At 37.0% G+C, this 19,932-nt stretch overlaps 1 protein-coding gene and 1 long non-coding RNA gene across 2 annotated transcripts in view; both read left to right on the top strand.

The window, feature by feature from the left end:
- Positions 1-19,434, top strand: part of LOC116296049 (uncharacterized) — a 25,931-nt gene extending 6,497 nt beyond the window's left edge. The window contains exons 2-9 of the mRNA XM_089030521.1: positions 9,394-9,612; positions 10,344-10,748; positions 11,954-12,292; positions 12,610-12,979; positions 13,499-13,537; positions 13,627-13,665; positions 13,856-15,704; positions 18,777-19,434. Of these exons, the coding sequence (XP_088886647.1) occupies positions 9,394-9,612; positions 10,344-10,748; positions 11,954-12,292; positions 12,610-12,979; positions 13,499-13,537; positions 13,627-13,665; positions 13,856-14,591 (2,147 nt within the window). The 3' untranslated portion in view covers positions 14,592-15,704; positions 18,777-19,434. The remainder of the gene's footprint in view (positions 1-9,393; positions 9,613-10,343; positions 10,749-11,953; positions 12,293-12,609; positions 12,980-13,498; positions 13,538-13,626; positions 13,666-13,855; positions 15,705-18,776) is intronic.
- On the top strand, positions 243-3,234 carry LOC148910938 (uncharacterized). Its single transcript, XR_016119894.1, has 2 exons — positions 243-280; positions 1,446-3,234. It is a non-coding gene; the product is annotated as an uncharacterized LOC148910938 (long non-coding RNA).
- Positions 19,435-19,932: the final 498 nt, after the last annotated feature.

Below are 19,932 nucleotides of genomic sequence, written 5' to 3' on the forward strand. Positions count from 1 at the left end.
GACGGAATACGAAAGATTCAAAAGTGGTTTACAGTTGACCCTCCCCACCTCCCCCCCCATCGGAATGTAACAAGACGTGTGTTGGGGTTATGACGCGGAAGTAATATCGAAAGCCTCAAAAAACATCAGTCAATCTGATAGCTGACTTGGTAAGAAAACACGAAATCCGGCAAGACTTGGGAATACATACTTAGTTAGTGTGTGATATAATGTTGGTTTTTGGTACATCCCTTCCTCCGCGTTTCCTCTTCTTTTTCTTCACCAACAGGAGATATTACTGGTAAGCATATCCGATAATTACACGACATTAAAAGTGCTTTATAAAATTTTTATGTCGGCAGAAATTATCTTAGGAAAGTCATGCTGTAAGCGTGCGAGAGTAACTAGCTCTGTTTGTTAGGAATGATTTCCTATGAATTTTATGTAACATTTCAAAACTGAATTTATAGCTTATAATTAATGAATAAATTCTACACAACTAGATATAACGCTTAAGTCTGAAATTAAAGAAATGATTCTTAAAATGGCTGTATTTATTTCTTTTAGACTGTAACGGTAATTAAAGATAATGTATAGTCATTTCGCAACCAAAATTCAGTATCAAAGTATGAATACATTGCATCTCTAAAACGGTGAACGGATTTTGAATAAGAAAAGTAAATAAGTAAAGAATGTTGTGATCTCCTAGTAAACTCAAAAGTTTCGTAAAGTTAACTAAATTAATAAAATTTGTGGCTCTCATATACCCTCTTTTCCTGCGGGTAGCTCTCAGGGTGGTATCAATTCACATTATCAAAGTTGGGTAGGCATTAGACAAGGGATCGGATTTTTCGCATCCTGCTTCGATTCCAGAGCCTTCTCAGCCATTTCAAATAACTCCTCCGTGCAGGCCAGATCAAGAACAATGTTCAGCTCTGGCAAGCAGAAGATTAAGGATACTCTGCCAACAGAGTATCTTTGTAAATAAGAAATTGCTTAGAGTTCACTTGTTTAATATGTTTACGTTAAAGTTCAGAGCGTATTCTAAAAGTCAAGCACTTCGTTTACATCATCGTTATTCTCGAAGCACAGAAGACACTTAGAGATACAGAGATGGTTGTAATTTACATATATGCTTTCATTTGGCTTCTGCTTATTGCTTCATGTTTTGGTCTGCAAAAGCATACATGTCTAGCCAAGGATTCAATTTTTCGCCCGAATCAGCGAAAGTACAACAGCCCAGCTAGTGAGAGTCTTTGGGGAGGGGGAAAGACCACACATAAAAATTAAAGTAAAACATTACGATTTTTTCTACGAGTATGTGTTTTGTGCAAACCTTAGTCAAATCGATCTCATTTTTGGCACCGATTTATTTTGTTATTCAATGCCAATGAAACTCTGGTTTCCATTGTTTAATTTGTTTCTGTAAAAAACATTGAAAATCCTCTACTAATTTTTTATCCCAGAATCTTCGATGGCACCCGACAGCAACCCAACAAAAACACGGGCGAATCTAAGTATGAGATTGATTTAGCTAGGGTAGTCAAAATGTCGCTTCCAATGGTTCCTTTGGGGGTATCAGCTCATTGATAGTGTAATATGCCATTTGTGTACATACTTATTGATTAGACTATAGACGGGGACCCTATAGAAGATGCGCGCAGGTATCTTAGGTAAGGCCCTAAAGACCTCTGGGTACTATTGCGCAATTTGTCCATTTTATCGGGGACCAATAAGAAGGAAAAAAAACAAATGAGTGGTTTACCACAGGTAACCCGCTAAAAACGTATTTTAAACGTACATAAAAAGGTATTTCATTAGCGGTTTACCACAGGTAACCCGCAAAAAAAAAAAAACCGCCAAGTATTTTATGACCGGTTAATCACAGGTAACCCGCTAATGATACTTATTCCTTATAAAATGATGGGGTTAATCAGGCGATGGCATAGACCTAGTATCGTATCGTTTTTTCCTTTCGATTATTTGAATTAAATCAACGTTATACTTGTTTACTTATCTTGCGTCCGTGTTCCTTCGTTCCCTGGTGTAATGCAGACGTTTTCATTCCAAAGGTCAAACGGTTTGAATAGCCTATGAGCGTTACTTCTTTAAGGGCCGTTCCGTGTTTGACTCTGTTTGTACTATACCAACAACAACGCGACCGCGCGATGCTCCTTACGTCAGTAATATTCAACCGTCCAGAGTTAATATGGTTAATCAAATTCACCTTAAGTTCCATATAGAACTTAAAAAAAAACCTATAGAAATCCAACCACATTCGGTGTCCTAGTGCCCTTGGTTACTCATAGAAAGTTGAAAGAATCTCAAGACAGGCGAGAACAGCAGTGACAGTGTACTCAAGTAAAGGAAGGTAATACATTAGTATCATAAGGTAATTGTTGATAATGCCCGAATCCGTCGGATTCGTAAAACATTTATTCATATCCGAATCCGCAAATAATTGCACAGTTGACTCGCATGTGATTGTGTTTTAGCAATTTCGTGTCTTGACCAAACACATGGAGAAATCCGCAATTCGCTGCATTTGTAGGCGGGATCCGCCAACCGTGTAAATTTTACTCTGGATCTCATATCAAACTTTCCACATAGAAAAGTTGTCATTCCGCTCGAGCTGTTTCTTTTACCATATATGGAATGTACTTACCATATTAGGAAATTGGAATATAATTTTATTCACTAAATAGGCGAATTTCTTGCTCAAAACTGCTCAAATTTACAGTAAATCGAGTGAAAACATCACTAACTAGTCAGCCATCTTGGTTTTGGCCGAAAAAAGACTGGAAATTGTGTAGGGGAGGGGAGCGTGGTTTGTCACCACAGGAAGCCCGCGAATGACAACAATTGTTTGATATGGAAATCTGGCGAAAAGCGTCGATCTGTAGACCTATTCACTCCACCCACCCCTCCCTAACAATTTGTAGTGAAGGATGCCTTTGAGGAATCTTTCATCCATCATTTTAATGTCATTATTTTAGTCCTTTTTTCTTAAAAGAGAATAGATAAAACAGAAGGAAACATATGAATATCTGCATCAGACAAGCAGGACAAGCAAGTGAGCTACATACCCTTTTTTGCCACACTGAACCTTGTGTATAAGGACACCTTCAGGAACACAAGAACTCTACTTCACGCTGTATACAAACATAAACCAAGCTACTTCAAGACCTTTTTGTAAATGCACCGGCTAACAACAAAAGAAAGAACGTCATTAAATTACTTACTCTTTCAAGTCAATGTGTTTTAAAGTGTTATTCTTTTTCATTGGTTCAATAGGCCTCATTCTTGGCTTGTCTTAGCTTGGTGGAATATTTTCCCATTTCAGACCACGTGTCATTCCTTGGACAATAAGGTTCTTGGTTTTAGTTGTACCCATATTCATGTGTCTTCTCATGCACAACCGTTAAACAAAAAATGATTCTCTTGCGAATGACAGGTGTTCTCAATGTAATGAGAAAACATTGCATCAAGACGAATTACATCTGCAAACAAATAAACAAAGAAAGATTGGATTGTTCGAAACTTTTGTATATTTTAAAAATATATTTAAACCAGAGTCAGCAAGTCAAATACAAATTACTATGAATTCTGACTGCAACTTTCACATTTTAAACAATTTAACATCAATTTTATCGATAATACTAGGAGAGAACCTCTGGGCTAATCAATGTCAGTCCAAGCATCGGGAGTCACTGATCGAAGTAGAATTTAGCGTACGTTGGGTTTTGTGAAGAAAAGGAACGATCGAGAAAAAATAAAATAGGTATTGCAAATAAATTTTACCGCTGGAATCATCAGGTTCTTGAAAAAAAAAAAAAGAATAAAGGATAAGGAGGTAAGACCTGAAAGGACGCTTTTCTAGGTAACAGTCACCCCATTGAAATCTTTCTGAATCTGCCACGGCGTCAAATTGGTCAAATGCATTAGTTCTCGCTCTGATCCCATTTTCAACATTTCAGTGTTGAGTTCGAAGGCAGCTCTAGCTATTGGAAGGCGGTAAATGGTATGTTTTTACTATTACACAGACGTTTAGTTTTCTGAAGTGAAAGAGATTCTATTCTTCTGCCATCAAAATAAAAGTGGCTGAAGTGACTCGACGGTGCACGTACATGTAAAGTGGCGGATACAGGGGTGGGATCTTGTGAAGCCAATCGCGTTCTTTTAAGCTAAGTAGAAGCCGATCTTACCATCTTTTTCAACGTCGCGGCCATTTTGGAACCCCCTCTTTAAAATCCTGGATCCGCCACTGATAATGATTAGTCATTATTTTCAATAACTAAAACTTCATTAGAATGTTGGTTTAGAAAATTTAGTATTGAAAAGGTTTCATCATGAATCCATGAAAGACAAGCCACTACTCTTCAATGTCCACGACCGCTTTTAAAAGCCATGTAATAGAATGAACATTCCCAAACCTCCCCACACATTAATCAATCTTCGCTTTTATGACTGAGGATTTGACCTTACCCTACTCCTACGATTTTACCTTACCCTAATCTTACTCCCCACCCCCCCCCCCCTAGAAAATGAATCTACCGTATAAAGAGAGGGGTAGTCATGCTGTTTCGAAACCAGTAGCAGCGCAAGTAGTACGTAGAATAGAGAATGAAAGTATACTGCTGAAGTACAAAACCATCTCTAAGGCCCCGTCCACACTATGCCGGATAAATTTGAATCCGCAACTTTCACATCGAAGCACAAAAAAAAGTTTTCGGATAAAATGTTTCGTGTCCAAATTATTCTGATCAGAGGCGGCAAAAACGCTTCATTGCACATCTGAGCATGAAATTGAGCCCGCGGTGAATTTTTAGCCTTCCCGCAATCAACCCATGACAATTATGACGTCATCGTATTTGAAAAATTTCGGATACGAAATGTTCTCCGTCCACACTAATACGACTAGCCGGCGTTTTCACATTGTTCCACTCTGGAGACCGTATTTGAAAAAAATCGTTTTCGCTGAAGAATTGTTTCGGATTCTCCCGGACTAGTGTGGACGATAGGCCTAACTGAATAAATAAAAATTCGGATTCAAATTTATCCGGCATAGTGTGGACGGGGCCTAACACGAAGAGAAATAAGTGAGAAGGTGACCGTCTCGTGTTCTCGATGTATCCGTGGTGTTGGTTCGTTTTTGTGATTCTTCTACACACAGCAGTAGAGAACAAAGGTAAGATCTTGTGACATGTTGAGTGTTAAAAGTCATCATGAAACCCGCATTTCTAACACAATCAATTTCCGCATTATATATATATGTATATTTGTATTGCGGAAACCGAATATAAATAAATAGGAATATAAATAGGTGTCTAATGAAAACTTAATGGTTAAATATACCGTTATATAATAAGTATGGTACGCAATCTTAGGTACGTTGTTTTGAACTCTCAGTATGGTGTTCTAGTCTAGTTATGATGCCAATGGGAAACTACAGTAAAACGTTTAACCAATACTCTGAGGCTATTTACGGCCATTTAGAGTATGAGAATAATGGACTTTGACAGTTGGTATATAACAAAGAGTTTTATTGCCATAGAGGTTTTCATGACTGGTCAGTTACCTTTCCCTGAATCAGCAGAAAGCTCTGCTCCGCTTGACGAGGCTAACCATGAACATTACGACAACTCCATCGCATGAGTGTGGCATAGCATGTGATCAAGGAGGACAGATTCCGCGTGGCTGTGACGAAATTGATTAAAAATCACGATACGGTAATAGTACGAAAGTAAAACGACATTCCTGAGTCGGAATTACTTGCTTTGGTTATATACGCGATTTACTGCTCGTCAAATGTAAATGGAAATTGATCATGGAATGAATTGCATACGTTTGTTATCCACTGGCTATTAAGGACCGTTATCAAACTATATATAAATAATCATAGAAGTAAAATGAACAAATAATGAATAGGGGTCACGGACTTAGTTTAGCTGCCGTATTGCGTGGACCCACTTTGCCGTATAAAACATAAACGTAACTATTCGCAGCATGGAAAGTTGACAAAAAAATATTTTACTGAAAAATAAATAGATCATTAGAAAATAGAAGATTTTTAAAGTGTTGTTTTGTTGATTGTTAAAATATCAAGGACGGTGACGTTGTAGCTAGAGGAAAGCGAAAAATGCTGTCGCTAATAAATCAATAATTTATAATTTATCTTGCTGCTTTTAGTTCCCTAAGTAGAGGGGTTGGGGCCTAAAATAAATAGCTTTGGTATCATTTCAAAATAAAGGCCAAAACATGGTTTTAGTTTTTAAGAGTTAATGTTTTTCATGAACCTCGTGCTTTCCCTTGTGTATTGGTTTTTTTTCCTCTCTAACGGTGTAATGATTAAAGGATTGCAATGAAGTACTACAAAGCTGTTTTTTGACCCTCCCCACTCTCCTCTCCCATCGGATATACAGGATCGTGTGTTGGGGTTATGATTCGGAAGTAATATCGAAAGCCTCAAAACATCAGTCAATCTGAAGCTGACTTGGTAAAGAAAACTCGAAACAGTTTCTAATCCGGCCAGACTTATTGCACTTGGTGTCATACAATGGTTGCCTCTTTTAATTATGCAGGCATTCTCATCCTTCTTCTGCAGAATGGATATGTCACTGGTAAGTATAGAATACTGAGATGTTTGAAACAACTGTAACAAAAGTACGTATTATCGTGGTATTATCTTCATATACATTAGTAGATTTGAAAAACAACTTTCAGACCTTTCAATAGAAACTCGATTGTTGTTGTTGAAAGCAAACGTGAGAAGACTATTTGTAGTTATGAATTAAGCATATCGAGTGTTTTAAAAAATAAATTTCGCAATTTAGTTGATGTAAAAAGGAGCTAAGCTGCCAATGTATTTACAGGACTTGGGCCATTTCCCCAGAGCACATAGAGTGCACGCCATATATAAGTGAAACAAAAACCAAATACGTAATGTCTTTAGTGCCGTAGCAGAACATTGGGAACAAAAGCAAATACCTCTACGCGTCTTTATTTGGTTCGTGCCTAAGTGAATTCTTAGCTTTTTTAAAACTAATTAGTTGATATCTAAATCCGACTTCCAAGCGCTACATGGCTAGTAATTGTTTCACGGATATATCGCGTGCACTCTAATTCGCATGCATGTCATCAATTTTGAAACTCAGGGTCGCGTTGCTCTAACCAAATGAACGTTGACTTTTCATATATCGAGACGGTGGTTTATATTTGATTTCATTACACATTTAGGGTCGATATCAGTGAAATAAAGCCGTGAATAAAAACCATATCAGTAAAGTGATATGATACCACTTCACGGTAAAACCTGTCCAATAAGATCTCGCGACATATTTGAGTTTTAACCAATCAAAGTCGACCCTAAATGTATAATACACAGATAATCACATAAGAGTTTTATATCGTTTTTATTCACGAGTTTCGTATCATACCGCGAACGAGCGAGTCCTCAAGCGGCTATAGTGAAACCAGCAACAGTTAGATTTTAAGTCTAAAAAATCAACGGATTCATTATCTGGCTACTTCCTTGGCTTGTAATTTAATTTCCTATAGCTTTTAAAACGTTTATAAAGAATTTTTATATTTAAACAGCCACATTATTTGTAATATATACAGTATGAGTGGCCGTGTTGTATCAGATATACAACCACGAGGCGTAGCCGAGTGATTGTATATCTGATACAACACGCACACGAATACTGTATATGACTTATCAAACGTCTACTGGTTAGTTCCTTTGTGTTTCACTAAAATTTTCAAAATTAAAGTGAATCTGGCCAAGAAAATCCAACTTAAAGTTTATGCAAATGAACACAGTTTTGTATCAGATTTACAACACTCTTCACGGTCGTGATTTCTGTTGTGTTTTTGATTTCTGTCGTTTGAAAATAATATCGAAAATAGAAAACGCTAGCGAAGAAACAATCGTAGAGACATCAGTTAAATACTTCCGGAATAATCAAATGGCCCACTAGGGCAGAGTACGCACTAGACAGGTGTAATTGACGCCAGCTAGTTATTCATTTATGTACAACATTAGTTGGCATCAGAACGGCGAAAGAAATCCACGCCAACTGAGGCCCCGTCCACACGTATCCCCAAATTTTACGAAAACGGATACGTGTGGACGGTGAAAACGATTCGAATACGCTACGTGTGGACACAAATATTTCGTATCCGCAAAAAATAATTAGCGGATACAAAAATTTCCGGATACGTGTGGACGGGGCCTCTGAGTCTATATTTATGGAAAGCACGGATGCGGCGTAGCGGTGAGAGCGCTTACCTCTCACATATGTAACCCGAGTTCGATTGTCGAAGTCGGTGTGTCATATTTGAGTTGAGTTTCTAACTGGTTCTCTCCTGTGCTTCGGGGTTTTTTCTCCTGCCGGGTTCTTAGGTTTTCCTCTCTCCGCAAAATTCAAATTCTAAATTCCAATTCGAACATGAAACACGGGAAGCCACAACTTTGTTAGCCCCTGCCTATTAATTAAGTGTTACCCTCGTAAAACAAGGACATTTTATTTATTCTCAGTATTTTTCATCACAACTAGCTATCATAATTCGAATTGTCTGGGTTTTTGGCTTCTGGCAATCACCTTTCCGCACGGTCTGAGGCCCCGTCCACACGTATCCGGAAATTTTTGTATCCGCAAAATTCTTTTTGCCGATACGGGTTGCGTCCACACGTGTCCGGAAATTTTTCTATCGGTATCCGGAAATTTTCGAAAACGGTCTCCAGAGTGGAAATTTTTTCGAATACGCTCCGAATACGGATACGTGTGGACGGTCGTATGCGCAAATTTTCGAATACGCTGACGTAAACACGATTTTGCGTATGCTCAATAAGAAAAACTATCCGTCAAAGAAACTAGGCACTAGCGAGCATCAAGGGCGGATCAAGAAATTTCCGGATACGTGTGGACAGTGAAAACGATTCGAAAACGATTCGAATACGCTTTGTGTGGACGCGAACATTTTCGTGTCCGCAAAAAAAAATTTGCGGATACAAAAATTTCCGAATACATGTGGACGGGGCCTTAGTCTGTAATTATTTTGATCGACACCACTGCTCAAAACCCAGACGTCTCAGGCTGAGTTTTTGGTCGCGTAATTATGAAAATTAGTGTTAAATGACGGCAGAAAAAAAAAATTTAAAAAAAGTTTAAGTTATAATGCTGTTTTTTCTGTTACAATTGGTATTACTACCCAGCCCTATGTTCTGTAATCTTATCTTGGTGGTTTTACGTATTTCAGCTAAACAATGCCTTGCTCTAGCTTTCAAAATATTGTACTGTTATCTCATTCATACGGTCATAGATCGACGCAACAGTATTTTTATTATTTCAAATTTTATCATTGCTCTTCTTGCCTATTTTCAGTAATATTTATCGAATTATTATATTTTAGGTTCAGCCACATGGCTGGCTGGAACTTATGCTCTACTCAAGCCCAAAGCAGGTTGTCCTACTGGATGGGAAAATGAAGGACGGATAAAGCAGTACACAGGACGTAACAATGATAACTCAAATGCCTTACACATAGAAGGGGAAGTTTCTCAATACAGAGTTATAAGAAATTTTTGTATCAAAACAATTGACAGAACCATTTATCAATCTTGGCCAACAGGTTAGTAATACTCTTGAGGCTTTCGCGTGACGATGAAACTGATTGACTGCTAAGGTTTTAATTTTACGCAACACACGCGTAATAAGACAAGATAATGATAAATGTGAAAAGGGAGCTGTGAAAACGCAGTGAAAACATATATATGGTTAGCCCGCCAAGGCTTGAAGAATATTTGAGGACGTTTATAAGCCTTATTTGTCTCCCGAACGGCCGTATGCTGGGGACGTGATTAATTAAGATTCATATTTCATCAATGGTAGGAAGGGTATGTTCCCGGTTCAACAAACGGCTGCTCATGCGTGCGTCCATTTCACTGAAACATAATATGAATAATCTTTTCAAAAGGTCATTGAAAGAACTATATAGACGTAGGCCACTCTAGTACTTGCGTTACCGACAATTCTAATGCACAAAACTGATAAAATGACTTTTTTTTTTTGGTATGGGATAAAACATTATCTCGATAACTGTGCCGAACGGCATCCTAAGATGACTGAGGAAGGAATACACTTAAAGATGAAAGCTCTAAAATACATTTTGAAGTAATTAAAAATATTAACGTTAATCTTTAGAAAGATTGTGCTCTCAAACAAGAAAAAGCACACGTTTGTTAATGCAGTTGTTTCGCAATTATTTTAGGCTACGCAAGCATGCGCATGTATACGCACGTTACAAGTAGTCACCAAGACTGACTGAGTTACTTAGTTAAATCAATGCAATTTATATTCCAGGGCAATACTGTATATACGGTAAACCTGATAATCAATCTTATGGATCGATTCAAATGTACACCGGTGGCAAGAGCATTCTTTCCGGTGTTTCGCAATTTGCTACTAACCAGCGGTATTACAACTGGTATTACCCCTGGGTTATCAAATTGTATTATTTTTGTCAAACAAGTGGCGACAAAAAGAGTCCAATCTCGTTACCGATAACCAAACCATTTTATCTGCTGCCTTATGGGTCACGTGACTGTCAACAAGTCAAATGGATGGTAGCAACAACTGAATGGATCAAGTATCATACGTTTGTCTACTACTATAGATATTATCAGAAGCATGGAACAGTGCCACATCATAAACTTGGTGACGGGAATCATGATAATGGAATCACCATGTTTTACTGCTATTATGAAAGTAAGAAACCTAGCTTGTTGTTACTTATCATCATTATCTAGGAATAGTAACATTTCTTACATTGTCGGTAAAGCCTACCCAACTATCGTTACGTATATACGTCAGTGCTTTGTGGGACCAAGATGTTAATCAAGATGTTTTGCAGTTAATCTGATTCTAGATTCCTGGTATTCAAAAATCAGTAATCGCAATCAAATAATTTGATATTTCTGTTTTCAGGAATCAGAAAGATAATTTTCCGATTTTCTATTGAATTGTGTTTGATAAACCTATTTCAAAAAACGTAGTAGCACTGCAAAATGTAATATATTCACAGCCAAGCGATGTATTTTCATTTTAGATTGGAATACGAAGCATGACCAGAAAATGTGAGAAATGTGAGAAATGTTAGAAATGTGATATTTTCGCAAGAAAACATAAAAACATCGTCTCAGATCGCCCATTTTAGAGCTCCGACCGAACGTCTTTTGAAATAGGAGTATATACAATTCGTATTTTCTTGAATCCGTTCATTTTCCGATGTTTGTTTTGTTTTTGTTTTTGTTTTTTTGTTTTTGTTTTTATATTGCACACTCCAAAAGAAAATAGCTGTTTGTAAAATTCATGAATAATCAATGAGGGCAAAGCCAATCCAGCTTTAGAAATCAGTTCACATGAATATCATGTAAACCCGATACAAACCCTACAATGAAAATGCTAATTAGATACAACTACTAGTGGATGTATACTGTTCTGATACCGCACTAGTGGTTGTATTTAATTAGCATGAGTTCAAAATGTCCCAAAGACGTTATGAATTATTCACGGAATTTCACAAGTTGTTTACAACATTCGCGTCCGTGTTGTATCGGCCATCTTTGCGCTATATAAGTAATAAAATTATTATTATTATTATTATTATTATTATTATTATTATTATTATACAGCTTCTCATTAATCCCATATTTATTTTCTTAATTGGACTGGTCTTGTTGGTATGGGATTAATTAGGCAGCCATATAATTTATAGGTAATGGGATTTCATGCTCCCCAACTGAAGAAATCCGAAAAATTCCTCTGACTGCCAAATTGGACTCGGCCTACGGCCTCATCCAATTTTGTCACTCCTCGGAATTTTCCTCGTCCAATTATTTTTTAATTGGACAGCATGGAGTCCTATTACATATACTCTGATTCATAATCTTCTTGATCATGTTCCATTTCAGGCTGCAATTACACTAGAAATGACAATAGAGGTGTTTTCCAGTCTCCTGGCTTCCCTGGTAAATACCCGGATGGACAGCTGTGCTCGTGGAGGATCACCGTCCCTGTTAATCACACCCTACTTGTGAACTTCACAAAATTCTCTTTGTACGAGTACGATAAAGATTGTTTACAGCTTTACGAAAATAATGGTATGGTTTTTAAACCAAAGCAAGCATTCTTTGGCCAACAGCCACCCTTCACCATCACAGCCACTGGCGATGTGATGTTCGTTTTTCGATCAGATGAAGAAAACAACAGCGATGGCTTCGCAGCAGAGTATACGATATTCGAAACACCTGGTATGTTGGAGCAACACTTTACCTATGGCGCAAATCTCTTCTTATCTGCATGTAGTTTTATTACAGTTTTACTGAATTTTGTTATTTATTTGTGTACTTAGCTTGTATCAGTTTAATAACAAACAAAATATTTGACCGTCTTTAATAGTGCAAAGTCAGGAATGTTTTTCTTTTCTTTCCGTTTGTTTACTTGTTTTTTGTTTTTTGTTTTGTTTTGTCTGTGTGTGTGTGTGTGTTTTTTTTGTTTTTTTTAAGTTTTAAAAGGCCTTGTAAAAAATTTTCAGTAACATTTCATATATGTTCTATTTTGTTTTTAGAGAGAACCACCACAGCCCCACCCAAGCCACCAACAACAACTACGCTTCCAACTACCACGACCCAACCAACAACAAAACTTATAACAACACAACCAACGACAACCAAACAACCAACAACTAAACTGCCAACCACTACAGGAGCAACAACAACATTTCCAACGACAACAAATGTTAATTCGACAACAAATGAAACGGTACAATGCAACCCAACCACAACTAAAAACAAATCTCAGTACATTAAAGGCGATATCCATCCACTGAAAAAAACTTGTTTTTGTGAAGAGACTTGGAGAATAGTTGTCATGGTAATGCCGCTGGTCGTTTTCATCCTTATTGTTCTCGTCATTATCGACATTTTTTGTCGTTATAGGTATGAAGCAATCATGTATTTGATTCAGTTTATGCACAACAGACTATTATTTTATCTAAATTTTACTTAAGATCTAGTTATATGACACTACTTTAATAAGACACCAACAAATCGTAAAAAATGTGAATACAAAAAAAAAAATTCCAAATTTGTGAACACTTACCATATAGGTAAAGCATCCTCGCTTATCCACATTTAGCTACTCCCTTGTTCCTCGGCCGTTCTCCTTTCCCCATTAGTGTACTTCTCAAAAGCACGCGCAGAATCGTCTCAGTCGACTAAGTACGTTTTGGTGAGCTTCATGAGACCTCTTTACCTTGGACGTAATGTTTTCCCATTTCACACCACATGTCGTTCTCTTGAGAATAAGATTCTTTGTTGGAGTGGTATCCAAATATTCATATGTCTTCTCGTGCACAAACTTTAAACAAAACAAAAATACTCTAGGAATCAAATTTCAAGTATCCTTTTATTCCCATGCTTATGAATCAATGGTTTGTTATTCTTATTATATCGCAGATCCAAAAAAGCCTCGAAGAGTGGAACAAATGGATCAAGGTATGAGTCACTTTTATTTTACACACTCACTAGCGAATATAACTGAATTGTACTATAAATACCTTAAATATCTATGATCTTTATGACAGTGTGGATGACGGGATGGTCGTAAATCCGACATACGAGCAGTAAGTAACAACATTTTGTCTGTGTTTTTGTTTGTAATTTTCTTAACTCCCTCATTTGCTAGTATCTCACTGTTTTCCATATGCACACAAGCACTGCCTTACTCATCGATCTAGACAAACCATCTCTATTATTAATCCTTCCATTAATCTCTCTTATATCTTATGCATCCAACTCATTCTTTTATTCTAGAGGAAACATAATCATTGACCAAACTACTGGAGCTACCACAGACGTGTCAACCGTAAACACAGTTGATGAGCAACCTCAGTCACATGACGAGCCTCCCGATTACGAAGACGTTGATTATACCCAACTGAATGAAGTTCCACTTCCAAGGAGATCAACAAAACGTCAAGAATGTCATGCACTCGAGCCTATTGGTTATGATACCCAAACTACTGGAGCTACTACAGACGTGTCAACCGTAAACACAGTTGATGAGCAACCTCAGTCACGTGACGAGCCTCCCGATTACGAAGACGTTGATTACTCCCAACTGAATGAAGTTCCACATCCAAGAAGATCAACAAAACGTCAAGAATGTCATGCACTCGAGCCTATTGGTTATGATACCCCTGATGTATTTTACCACGTGCTGGAGCCCCCAAATATAGAATCATCAGATGGACCACAATGCCATGCGACCAGTCATTCTGGCAAAGAAGCCTCTTCTGTTTTTTACCACGTACTGGAGCCCCCGGAGATAGAATCGGATGGACCACAATTCCATGCGCCCGAGCCTGTTGGTAATGAAGCCCCAGAAGTGTTTTACCACACATTGGAATCCCCCACAGCTTTGAATACACCAACCTATCAGAATCTCTCAGAAGTCAACCATTACACATTGAACCCACTCTACGAATCAGCAGAGAACTCTGACCCGCTGGTTGAGGCTAACAAACTTTACGACAATTCCAACGCATGAGTGTGACATAGCATATCATCAAGTAGGATAGATTTCTTAAACCAGAATTTATCAAATACGCGTGGTATTTTTCATTTATTATTTTCAAACGGCGGTATTTTTAATTACCAATTCCAAATTGATCATGGAATGAAGGTTAAGTTTGGCTATTAAGGACTTTATGAAACTGAATAATCATAGAAGTAAAATGAACAAATAATGAATAGACGACTTCGTGCGTTTAGCTGCCATATTGCGTAGAACCATTTTGTCGAAGTCATAAAAAGTAAACATAATTGTAACGCAGCATGGAAAGTTGACAAAAAAGAACCATATTTTACTAAAAACTAAATTGCTCGTCCGTATTTCACAGAACTCTACAAAATGACCAAATCATTGAATTGTTTAGGAACTTAGGCATCGTATTGAAAATTATAAATATGAAATGTTATTGGGCTACGTGTGTGGACTTGTAGCCTTTCGATTTGATCCCATCGTCAGAATTTTTTTAAATTTTTCTTTAGTAAAGTTACATATTGATAAAACATCACAATGTAGTGTTGACAAAAAAGTGTTGTTTTGTTGATTATCAAAATATCAGTGATGGTGACGTCGTAGCTAGATGAAAGCGAAAGATGCTGTCGCAAATAAATTAAAAATGTACATCAATTTATCTTGCTGCTTTTATTTCCGTAGGGAGAGGGGGTTGGGGGAAAATAAATAGCTTTGGTATCATTTTATATAAAATAAAGGCCAAAATATATTTTTAGTTTTCAAGAGTTAATGTTTTTCATGAACCTCGTGTCTTTCCCTTGAGTGTTGTATTTCGTTCTCTAGCGGTGTAAAGATTAAGGGGGACTGGAATGACGAAATACTACAAAGGTGTTTTTTTTGACCCTTCCCACTCTCCTCTCCCATCGGATGTAAAGGATCGTGTGTTGGGGTTATGACTCGGAAGTAATATCGAAAGCCTCAAAACATCAGTCAATCTGAAGCTGACTTGGTAAAGAAAACACAAATAGTTTCTATTCGTGCAAGACTTGGTACATACTTAGTTAGTGTGTTATATAATGTTGGTTGTTTCGTACTCCTTCGTTCTTCTTCTTTTTCTTCACCAACCAGGAGATATTACTGGTAAGCTTATCGATAATTTCACGACATTAAAAGTTGCTTATAAATTTTTATGTCGCAGAAAATTATTCTTAGAAAGTCATTGCTGTAAGCGTGCGAGAGTAACTAGCTCTGTTTGTTAGGAATGATTTCCTATGAATTTTATGTAACATTTCAAAACTGAATTTATAGCTTATAATTAATGAATTTATAGTACACTCAACAAAATTACTCGACTCTGATTGGTCGAGAGGAGTACAATTACAGCGTTAATTGTACTCCGTAGGAGTACCGAATTAAGTCGCTATGACAACACGGCCAAAACAATGTCAAAACAATTATTTTCTATCATTTTGTATTTAAAAAGCATAAATAAGATTTTAAAGCCGTAAGAACTAATCTTTTTTATGCATTTCAGTTGCACGATGGACTGGAAATCGGCCGCCAAATAGACAAAGATGAACGGCGTCGCTTCGCATTTTTTACTGAAATTTTGTTGAGTGAACTATAAACAAAAAATCACACAATCTTCTTGTACAATTTGGAGTTAATAGACACTCGTAATGTTTTGAAAGTTCTTTAAAGTGCTACTACGACGAAAATCGCTCAAACTTGGATTCAGCTGAAACTTCCTAAGAATACTCTTTAAAGGTTCAATAATCACTGTATGAAGTGTTTTCTCGATATTCAGTACGAAAGTATGATATTTTTACGATTATTTTTTTAAGTCTGTGACGTCATACACTCAACATCAAACATTGCTACATATATTTCTTTGTATATAAATCCTTAATTTATTTTATTCCTATGAAGCCCAAAGGGTGGCTAATGTGCTTATTTCACATTACTTGTGACTATAATTTATATTTTGGGAGTGTTTGGGTATTTCTTTCTCCCTTTACTACTGATATTTTGATCATAAACTACAAAGAAATGTATGGAGCGATGTTCGATGTTGAGTGTATGACGTCACAGACTCCAAAAAATAATCGTAAAAATATCATACTTTCGTACTGAATATCGAGAAAACACTTCATACAGTGATTATTGAACCTTTAAAGAGTATTTTTAGGAAGTTTCAGCTGAATCCAAGTTTGAGCGATTTTCGTCGTAGTAGCACTTTAATTGTACTCGCCTAAAGGCTCGTGCAATTACAAGAACTTTCAAAACATTACTCGTGTCTATTAATTTCCAAATTGTACTCGAGATCGTGCGATTTCCTATACAAATTCTACACAACTAGATATAACGTTTAAGTCTGAAATTAAAGAAATGATTCTTGAAATGGCTGTATTTATTTCTTTTAGACTGTAACGGTAATTAAAGATAATGATTTAGTCATTTCGCAACCAAAATTCAGTATCAAAGTATGAATACATTGCATCTCTAAAACGTTGAACGGATTTTGATTAAGGAAAGTAAATAAGTAAAGAATGTTGTGATCTTCTAGTAAACTCAAAAGTTTCGTAAAGTTAACTAAATTAATAAAATTTGTGGCTCTCATATACCCTCTTTTCCTGTGGGTAGCTCTCAGGGTGGTATCAATTCACATTATCAAAGTTGGGTAGGCATTAGACAAGGGATCGGATTTTTCGCACCCTGCTTCGATTCCAGAGCCTTCTCAGCCATTTCAAATAACTCCTCCGTGCAGGCCAGATCAAGAACAATGTTCAGCTCTGGCAAGCAGAAGATTAAGGATACTCTGCCAACAGAGTATCTTTGTAAATAAGAAATTGCTTAGAGTTCACTTGTTTAATATGTTTACGTTAAAGTTCAGAGCGTATGCTAAAAGTCAAGAACTTCGTTTACATCATCGTTATTCTCAAAGCACAGAAGACACTTGGAGATACAGAGATGGTTGTAATTTACATATATGCTTTCATTTGGCTTCTGCTTATTGCTTCATGTTTTGGTCTGCAAAAGCATACATGCCTAGCCAAGGATTCAATTTTTCGCCCGAATCAGCGAAAGTACAACAGCCCAGCTAGTGAGAGTCTTTGGAGAGGGGGAAAGACCACACATAAAAATTAAAGTAAAACATTACGATTTTTTCTACGAGTAATATGTTTTGTGCAAACCTTAGTGAAATCGATCTCATTTTTGGCACCGATTTATTTTGTTATTCAATGCCAATCAAACTCTGGTTTCCATTGTTTAATTTGTTTCTGTAAAAATCATTGAAAATCCTCTACTAATTTTTTATCCCAGAATCTTCGATGGCACCCGACAGCAACCCAACAAAAACACGGGCGAATCTAAGTATGAGATTGATTTAGCTAGGGTAGTCAAAATGTCGCTTCCAATGGTTCCTTTGGGGGTATCAGCTCATTGATAGTGTAGCCATTTGTGTACATACTTATTGATTAGACTATAGACGGGGACCCTATAGAAGATGCGCGCAGGTATCTTAAGTAAGGCCCTAAAGACCTCTGGGTACTATTGCGCAATTTGTCCATTTTATCGGGGAGCAATCAGAAGAAAAAAACAAATGAGCGGTTTACCACAGGTAACCCGCTAAAAACGTATTTTAAACGTACATAAAAAGGTATTTTATTAGCGGTTTACCACAGGTAACCCGCAAAAAAAAAACCGCCAAGTATTTTATGACCGGTTAACCACAGGTAACCCGCTAATGATACTTATTCCTTATAAAATGATAGGGTTAATCAGGCGATGGTATAGACCTAATATCGTATGTGCAAGGGCACTAGGACACCGAATGTGGTTGGATTTCTATAGGTTTTTTTTTTTTTTTGCTTTCGATTATTTGAATTAAATCAACGTTATACTTGTTTACTTATCCTGCGTCCGTGTTCCTTCGTTCGCTGTTGTAATGCAGACGTTTTCATTCCAAAGGTCAAACGGTTTAAATAGCCTATGAGCGTTACTTCTTTAACGGCCGTTCCGTGTTTGACTCTGTTTGTACTATACCAACAACAACGCGACCGCGCGATGCTCCTTACGTCAGTAATATTCAACCGTCCAGAGTTAATATGGATAATCAAATTCACCTTAAGTTCCATATGGAACTTTAAAAAAAAAAACCTATAGAAATCCAACCACATTCGGTGTCCTAGTGCCCTTGGTTACTCATAGAAAGTTGAAACAATCTCAAGACAGGCGAGAACAGCAGTGACAGTGTACTCAAGTAAAGGAAGGTAATACATTAGTATCATAAGGTAATTGTTGATAATGCCCGAATCCGTCGGATTCGTAAAACATTTATTCATATCCGAATCCGCAAATAATTGCACAGTTGACTCGCATGTGTTTGTGTTTTAGCAATTTCGTGTCTTGACCAAACACATGGAGAAATCCGCAATTCGCTGCATTTATAGGCGGGATCCGCCAATCCGTGTAAATTTTACTCTGGATCTGAAATCTGGCGAAAAGTGTCGATCCGTAGTCCTATTCACTCCACCCACCCCTCCCTAACACTTTGTAGTGAAGGATGCCTTTGAGGAATCTTTCATCGATTATTTTAATGTCATTATTTTAGTCCTTTTTTTCTTAAAAGAGAATAGATAAAACAGAAGGAAACATATGAATATCTGCATCAGACAAGCAGGACAAGCAAGTGAGCTACATACCCTTTTTTGCCACACTGAACCATGTGTATAAGTACACCTTCAGGAACAGAAGAACTCTACGTTGTATACAAACATAAACCAAGCTACTTCAAGACCTTTTTGTAAATGCACCGGCTAACAACAAAAGAAAGAACGTCATTAAATTACTTACTCTTTCAAGTCAATGTGTTTTAAAGTGTTATTCTTTTTCATTGGTTCAATAGGCCTCATTCTTGGCTTGTCTTAGCTTGGTGAAATATTTTCCCATTTCAGACCACGTGTCATTCCTTTGAGAATAAGGTTCTTGGTTTTAGTTGTACCCATATCCATGTGTCTTCTCATGCACAACCGTTAAACAAAAAAATGATTCTCTTGCGAATGACAGGTGTTCTCAATGTAATGAGAAAACATTGCATCAAGACGAATTACATCTGCAAACAAATAAACAAAGAAAGATTGGACTGTTCGAAACTTTTGTATATTTTTTCAAATATATTTAAACCAGAGTCAGCAAGTCAAATAGAAATTGCTATGAATTCTGACTGCAACTTTCACATTTTAAACAATTTAACATCAATTTTATTGATAATACTAGGAGAGAACCTCTGGGCTAATCAATGTCAGTCCAAGCATCGGGAGTCACTGATCGAATTAGAATTTAGCGTACGTTGGGTTTTGTGAAG

The sequence above is a fragment of the Actinia tenebrosa genome, unplaced genomic scaffold (genome assembly GCF_029948245.1).
Source record: "Actinia tenebrosa isolate PJP-AT-01 unplaced genomic scaffold, QUT_ActTen_1.0 PGA_scaffold15__27_contigs__length_11533743, whole genome shotgun sequence".
In the NCBI taxonomy this organism is placed as follows: domain Eukaryota; kingdom Metazoa; phylum Cnidaria; class Anthozoa; order Actiniaria; family Actiniidae; genus Actinia; species Actinia tenebrosa.